General features: G+C 29.3%; 1 protein-coding gene across 3 annotated transcripts in view; it reads left to right on the top strand.

Annotated features, from left to right (window-relative positions):
- The window catches only part of LOC134683074 (polyglutamylase complex subunit TTLL1-like), a 31,195-nt gene that overhangs the window by 9,146 nt on the left and 13,353 nt on the right, over positions 1-8,696 (top strand). For 2 of the 3 annotated variants that reach the window (XM_063542129.1, XM_063542130.1), the window contains exons 4-6: positions 2,768-2,910; positions 3,557-3,661; positions 5,110-5,185. In XM_063542129.1, coding sequence (XP_063398199.1) covers positions 2,768-2,910; positions 3,557-3,661; positions 5,110-5,185 — 324 coding nt within the window. Of the gene's footprint in view, positions 1-2,767; positions 2,911-3,556; positions 3,662-5,109; positions 5,186-5,803; positions 5,871-8,696 lie in introns of all 3 variants that reach the window. The other variant, XM_063542132.1, reaches the window with a different exon arrangement.

The following is an 8,696-nucleotide window of genomic DNA, read 5'->3' as shown; positions in this document are numbered from 1 at the left end:
GACATATAATATTTAGTTTTGTGTGTTTGTATACTAGAGGTTTCTGGTTTACATTCTGAAGGAAGTCTGAATACATCATGCAGATATTCAAAATTCATGTCAAACTGACCTCAATTATATGTTTTACAGAAAACTATGCAAATGCTTTTTTTAAATGAAGGTTATTGGTTAATTTCAAGGTTCATATGGTAAAATCAAGGGTACTTTATTCCAATGATTTGCACCACCTGACTTTGTCCCTTTTGATCAAATTACCTCCCTTAGCTAAAAATTGAAAATATAATTTATTTTAAATTTGCTTATAATCACGTTCTTTTCTGTCATGTATCTAAAACTAATGTATCTTTAAAAACTTCCTTTGGCGGATATTTACAAAAATTCTGTGTAATTCTATGGGAAAATGCTTAAAATTTGAGGTTTTACGAAATATGAAGGTTGAAATTATCATGTTTTTAAAAGAATTTGGCCGAAAACTAAAGAAAGCTAACTTTAAAATTCAACCTACAAGGTGTTTCACTGTATGCTAGCAAATCATGAACAATATCTTCTGCATAGGTATTTCTGTTTTAAATCATGCTATTTTACGATTTTCCGTCATTTTATATGATCTTATATAGCAATTATACTATGGTTACACTTCCTATTTTTAAACTAAAAAGGCAGAAAGATTTCAGAGTAGACAAGTCCATGTATACACGGACCGAAGCCTTCAAATATGTACAATTCACCTATATGCGAACAAATTGTTCATTCGACATAGGTATTGGTATACATGCATTTTGATTTAAGGGGCTTATATAATCCTATTGTAATGGCTGCTGTCATGATAAGGCAAAATGGGCGCTGTGCAAATTAGCAAATTACCCCAAATTTTGCCATATGTTTACGTTTGATAGGAAATTGATCATATATATATATATGATAATGTCTTCAATGAGTGTGCACAAAAATCAAATTGAATTAATTTATATATATGATCTGTAATTTATATATGACTTGTATTTCAAATATAAGTCAAGAAATGTTATTAAACAAAAGTTAATGCTCTTGGACTTTAGACTTGCACATTATTATAAACACATTGATAGGAAATTCCTATGATGAATCATTTCAAGAAAGAACACTCTTAGGGTTGTGAGTTGTTAGAGCAGTAATTTGGGGATTTTTGTTGTTGTTTATGTGCATTACCTTAAAAAGCTACATATATAAAGATAGACTAAATAACTGACAGTAATACTTAATCATTCTGTAAAAAAATGTCACATGGACATGATTAAAAAGTCTGATATATATATATATATATAGCTATAGGTCACCATATCATGATATTCATTTTTGATTGTCAAAATTTTAAAAGGGTATTTTTTAAGTTGTTGAATATAGAAAACATCTTGCCCTTTACCAGAGAAAATGACATTGAAAATGGAAACGAGGAATATGTCAAAGAGACAAAAACCCAACAGAATGTATTTATTTGGATGATTTTCTTCTGTATATTTTGTCATACATTTTGAAAGAGATGCCTAAAGATATATATGACAACCAACACTAATAGTCCAGTCAATCTAGCATAAATTTGACCCTAACCTGAAAGTAATTGCAACAGAAGATTTTTTAGTTTAAATCTTTAACATTATACCCCAAATATATACAGAAAAAAGTCCCATAAAATCTTACTTGAGGAAGACTAAGAAAAAAAACCATTTAAAATTCCTATGGAGATTTGCAGTGTAAAGGGAGATAACTCTTGCAAAAAAGGCAGAAATATCAATAAAAATTGATAAAAAATAAAAAATTAAAGCTTCTATTCATCGGAATGTATTGATTCTCGATTTTTTAAAGGTGTTTTAATATACTTTATCTAGCTATAATATAGATTTAGTAATTCATTAGTTGACAATTTATTGAATTTTTCAACACATCAAGGTGAAAAATCTCAAATTTAATAAAAATAATTAAGCATGTATTCTTCTTTTTGTGGTTTAAAGTTTCTTTAGATAAGTAAGATGCTGAAAAAATAAAATATACAGATATAAACAATACCAGATTTTCACATTATTTTTTCAAAATGGTCACAAAGCTTCAAATTTGCAATTTCTTAAATGAAAAATGCTCAAAAAATTAAAACTACCCATAACACTTCGATTTTGTAAATTTCATGAGCAGAGGATTATATAATTTAGTCAAATTCAAACTTATAACCCCATCAAAGTATCATACTTTACATAAATTTCAAGAAAATCAACCAAAAACTGACCAAAAAAAAATACTGTTTTATTGCGGAGTTATAATCCCTTCCAATGTTAATTTCCATAGTTTGAGTTTTCCTCAAGTTAGATTTTATGGGACTTTTTTCTGTGTATATTTAGGGCATAATGCTATAGATTAGAACTAAAAGATTTTCTGTTGCAATTAGTTTGAGGTTAAATCTTAGTTTGACTGGACTATTACATTATTCTATCATTTCAAGAAATTCAAAGACAACTAACTACAATATGTCAACAATATTTAGAAAAATGTATAAATTCAAGTTTTGTAATACTTGGGAAAGTGGTATATTTTTTATACAACATAGGAACAAACCATAGAAATGAACAGGGCTTGATTTATTAGAATTGTTCCGATCCCCAAAAAACTGGGAAAAAAAGACAGAAGACACTAGGACCCATTGTGGAGTACCCACAGTTACTGAAGCTAGTTGAAGACCAAATTAAGAAATATATAAACAGAATTTTTCCCTAGACTAACTTAGTCTCTTCTTTTTCAGAGTTATAAATCATTTTCCAAATCATGTGGAGTTAACAAGAAAAGATTTAATGGTTAAAAATATAAAAAGATACAGAAAAGATTTGGAAAAAGAAGGAAGTCCATTGGCAGAAAAGGATGAAAATGGCAGATTTCTTCATCTTGGTATTTGAAAAGTTATTTCGTTAAGCCTGATACACAAATTTAAATTTCACATGACCATGTTCTAAAATTCAGATTTTTATCACTTGTAGCTCTAAAAGAGCTTAATTTGGGTTGACAAAATTATATTTCTTTTTGTCAGGGATAAAAATAGTTTTGGTATTTTATTATTTGACTCGGTACAGTTAGATGATCTGAATGCAAGTTTCAAAGTCTAGATTTGTCATTGTGACATTGTACCAGTGTATCATTTGAAAATATCTTAAACATCAGCTTCAGAAAAGAGAGGACTGGAAGTTACCTAAGTGATATTCAAACTCATAAGTCAATGAGAAAAGTTCATTGTCATGGCAGAATGAAAAAACAACCAAAAAACAACAGTGTACACACACAACATTGAAAACTATAGACTGCATGAGCAGCACTTACCCCTCCAAAAAATATCAGAGATGAAGACACATTAGCATAATGATCTTAGAATAGTCAAAAGGATTGAGAATACATCTTAGAGGTTAGATATAAGTTATCCAATATAATTAGTAGTGAGAGTTTCTTAATGCTGCTCAAAGTAATAAAAAAAAAAATATGAATTAGAAAGAACAAAGTTTAATCAATGTTGCAGTTGAAAATTCATAATTTTCTTTTACAGATTTTATTCCTCTGACATTCATGTTACCAGCAGACTACAACTTATTTGTAGAAGAGTTCAGAAAGAACCCCAACACAACATGGATCATGAAACCATGTGGGAAAGGTAACTAAGAAAAGAAACATTGGTACAGTACACTATCAATGAGCTGAATAGAAAAAAAAACATGAGCACTATAGCAATTTGCTGAATTGAAAAAAGGGGTCAGGAAGAAATGATCAATACTACCAAAAAAACTGAATTTAAAATTTAGACCTTATTGTCATAGGGGTTAAGACATATTACACTTAACTTTCTTCAATCACTGCATCTTCTCTGATTTATATGCCTTAACTTAAACATTTTGTTTGCTTAAGAAAATCTTTTTATACAAAGGTATCTTTTTTTTTATACTTTTGATGAACCAACATATTTATTTTCATTACTCACACTATGTGCATTTGTCATTTCTATTTAAAATTTCTTTATCCAAATGATTTGTGTGACAACGTGAACTTTTTATAGTAAACATTAAAGTATCTGTCTCTTCTAAACCGGGCCCAATTTAAAAGTAGTAAAATTTTTTAGATCTTCTTTGCCATTGTGAACCTTTTTAGTTCTACTGGCCTAAAAAGGCCAAGTGAGCTTTTCTCATCACCTGGCTTCCATTGTTGTCCGTGGTTGTTAACTTTTACAAAAATTGTATTCTTTAAAACTGGTTGGCCTTAAATTGAACCAAACTTGGTCTCAATCATTATAAAGGTATCTAATTTAGAAATTGTGACTGATGACCCCTCATGCCAACCAAAATGGCCGACATGACTAAAAATAGAACAAAGGGGCAAATTGTATGTTAGGTCTTTTTAACTTGAAAACTGATATGAAAGGAGAAAATCTGTCATTGGAAAAAATGTTTAAATGATAAGATCTACACATTGATCAGCAAGACCTGATCAATCTACAAATAAGTCAAATAGCCAAAATCATCAGTCAACTATTTGAAGGAGTATGTGCTCTTTAATGACGATTTTTACCAATAGTTTATGATTTGCCTACTATCTTCAAAACTATAAATGATAGATTGACACTTTAGGTAGCAAAAATTTTCAGCAAGACAATTTCTACTAATTAGTAAAATTTTGATGAAATAGTTCATTTACTCTTTATAGGAGAGATTGCTTTTATTGGTGTATTTTTTAGCTTTTTTTTGTGTGTGTTTCAGGCAATGTTAATAGAGAGAAATTGGACACAGAAAAATTTATCTGCAATACATAATAAACCAAAAAAAGGGATTTTGGTCATGAATTATTTTTGTCATGAATTTTATTCTAGTCCACATTGTTGGAAAGGGTTCATTTTTGAAAATGCTCATAGACCAAGATGAGAGTCTCTAGTTGTTTTTCCCTGCCGCTAGATGGAGTGGACATTAGGTGTTACGCTTGACTATTCCATCATTCCTGTTTGAAAGTCTTCTATAAATCAAATAATATTACCTGAAGCTTAAAATAAATCCCATAAGTTAGAAAAAAATCAAATAGAAAATTAACAAATATTCCTAATTTTATTCAATTTAGCCAGAGGAATAGGCATTTTCTTGGTAAACAAGCTGTCTCAGCTGAAGAAATGGTCTAGAGATAGTAAAACAAACAAGTGAGTTCGGGTGAAAAGAAAATATTATAGTCTATTTCTCATATGAAGGGGAGATAACTCTAGATCTACTGCCTTTTTTTCACAATAAACAAAAGAATCATAAAGGAAATTACAAGGTTGAAGTAGTTTTCATATTTAAAAGGAAATCTGTTTTGATAATTTACATGAAAGAATCTTTCTAAATAAGCAGATGTAGATAAAGATGTCTGTGAAATTTGTTTTTGATAAGAAGAGTTATACCCCCTTCATTGCTCACTGCTCATTGACATTTTTCTTTTGAACTAAGATTGGTTTTGCTTTGAAATGATTTAATAATTTTAGATTTCAATTTTAAAGATTTTTGTTCTGCTTCATTGTTGCTCTTTAATAAGAAGTATCTGCAAAAATCGGCTAAACATTGTTCATAAAACTTTTTTGCAGATTGCAATTGGCATGAAATATTCATAAAATTACAAAGTTGTTCAAAGGAAAAATGTTAAAGAGCTGTTAATCCACCTTGGTAGTTTTTTACAGGGACATCACAGCATGGAATTCTTAGTTTGGATGTGTAGATGCTAGCCATATTTGTTCATTATTCATTATGCTTTCATAATCAGTATATATTTGTGCATGTTTTAGCTAGAGGAATTGGGATTTTCCTAGTCAACAAGCTATCCCAATTACGAAAGTGGTCACAAAAAACCAAGTGAGTCTGTACAGCACTGCACTGTCTGAATCTGTCTTTCTGTATCAATAAAACTCTTGCTTATATATTGTTAACAAAATGATTCCACTTGAGGGTTGTTTAGAGTAATATTTGTAAAAAAACTATTTTATCAGTAATTAGAATTTTTAGATATAAAATGGTCTGAAAAATAAAGGATGGACAAAGGACCCTAATCCAGACTCTCATTTTATATTTATGTAAGACCATGAAAATAAATATTATTATAATTCTTTTACCACTGAACAATGCAATGTTACACTAAGATTCTCCTTGCCTACATTTTACAAAAAAATCGTATGTCTAGAATTGATCATAAGTAAACTGAATTGTTCATGGATTGAGATTATTTGTTGTTTTACTTTTTGTGAAATAAGGGCCTGGTCATTAAAGGGGGCACTAGCGGTTTGTTAACAACACCTCAATTTTGGTAAAAACAGTTAATAACAAATGCAAAAATGCTGATAACAGTTAACACAGTGGATTGAAAACAGTTAACAGTTTGAATTTATCTCAGATTACAGTTAACAACACCTTGAAAAAGGCCAAAACAGGTTAATATGAAAAGGTATTACCCCTCCTCTTACAAAAGTCAAACTTTCATGATAATATCTTTTATATTAAGCAAGAGTTTTGATACAAATACATGTGTATATGATTTGTTGTTGAAGTCTATGGTTTGTCTGAGAAAAAAGTTTAAAAAAATTTAAAAGTTATGATATTATATAAAAAGTTTTTTTTCCATGAACATGATGAAAGCAATCTGTTAATATTGAAATGGACTTGGTTTTGTCCAAAATATCCAAAATAATATTGAGCAAATACTAATCAGTGAAGTTCAGAACAATTTATAATCTTTGTTTAAATGAGTTTAATAGGTTGTATAAAGTCTCTATTTTACTCATGAAATTCCATGAAATTCTCATTTATTATTTGAAAATTTTATTTTATACATTGGTTGCAAGGAATAACATTGATTTCCCAGTGAAAAAAAACAGATAATTTCACATGTGAAATAAACGTGGTTATTTCTCTCCTCTGACGTCATACAATAAAAGGCATTTTCAAGACGTTGATAACATCAGATCAAAACAAATTGTGAACGCGTAGAAAAAGATATAGTATCTTACATTTTCTACTTTAATTTCATAAAAAAAGCCATTTGCCAATGTGATAAAATTAATTACTAATCACAGAATTCAAATATCGAAAAATATTTAACTCATGACCGAACAACACTGATAATTAACTCATGCGCTGCGTGCATTCATGAATTAATGTGTTTTTTGGTCACTCGTTGAATATTTTCTCTATTTGAATTCTTTGTAAGTTAATTATTCTATAAATAGTCATGTTCTATCAAGAATATAATAAACACTAATGTACTTTGATTAATTTATATTTATGTTGACTATTGATCAGACAAACCAAATCTTTTCAACACCTTTCATATGATTAATATTAGATTTATTATTTTTATTACTCCATACCTGCCAACTGTCACTATTTGTGGAGGATTTCCCACATTGAGGCTCCCAAATTGAAATTTTAGCAATTTTTGTCCACAATTTAAACAAAACAATTAATTTTACAATGAATTTAGGCTTATAAAAGTATGAAATAGCCAAAAAATAACATTAAAATGTATTGGCAGGCCCCCTTGAAAAGTTTTTTAGGACTATGACAGCCATCTTGCAAGCAAAACCCCCATTGTCATTTTGAAATGTTGGCAGGTATGTTACTCCATTGATTTCACTAGATCAGGTATTGTTTGAATTGCCTACATAATTTAGAGATATTCTTCTCAAGAAAAAACTATAAGCATTTTGAAAAATTGTAACACTTTCTAAATCATCGGAAAAATACTCCAATCAGATTTGTTGCAAGCCATTTGCATCAAGATTATTTTATTGTCAATCGAACATCCCTGATGAAAGAAATAGCCTTTTATTTTAGTCCACCTTGATCAGATGGAATCTTTTAGGAACTTTATCAGTTTTATTTTCTACTATGTACACTGCAAAAGCACCTATATTTGATTTTATTATATGATTTTTTATTGGATTTAATTTGTTTTTCATTACTTCATGCATATGCTGCTAAAAAAAAATCATATTTTCTGCTTTTTTTTCTAAGCTGAGAAAATTTATTAATTATCTTCTATTTATTGAATTAACATTTAAAAATGTTTTTTAAAAGATCTATGGTTTTAGTGTGAATTAATAAAAAGATTTGTTTAATTTGCTTGTGTTAATATTCTGAAAAAGGTACATGTACAGTTCAAGTTTGGATAATTATATACTTCCTTTTGAATTGAAACATCTCTGTAAAGATGAAATTATGATGTGGGTCTCAATGGGGTCTAAGCGTGACGCAGCATTGCCAATTTTTTGTAAGCGTGACACGTGAAAGTCAAATTATTGTGGCATGAAAACGGGGAATGAGGTCTTGCGGGACACGGAAAATGACAAAAAAATGAGGATTGCTTACGTACATAGTGTAAGCGGGATACAGGAATCTGACAAAACAGTAAGCGGGATCCGGGATCGAAACCCCCCAATGAGACCCCCTATGATGTACAGATATTCATGACAAATAGAGTAATCTATAAAGCAAGACCCCCATGGGTAGTCAAGGTTTTAAAGAAACTCTGGTCATTCAAACAGAAATCTTCATCTATAAAATACAAAATTAATAAAACTTTATCACAGGAAGAATATATTCTGAATATTTTGTGTACAATTCTTTTTATAACCTGTGAAATTATTATTTAATAGTTCAAGGTTAATTATTTTTTTACTTTTCAGT

The sequence above is a fragment of the Mytilus trossulus genome, chromosome 9, assembly GCF_036588685.1.
Source record: "Mytilus trossulus isolate FHL-02 chromosome 9, PNRI_Mtr1.1.1.hap1, whole genome shotgun sequence".
NCBI lineage: Eukaryota > Metazoa > Mollusca > Bivalvia > Mytilida > Mytilidae > Mytilus > Mytilus trossulus.
This window is presented reverse-complemented; position numbering and strand designations above follow the sequence as displayed.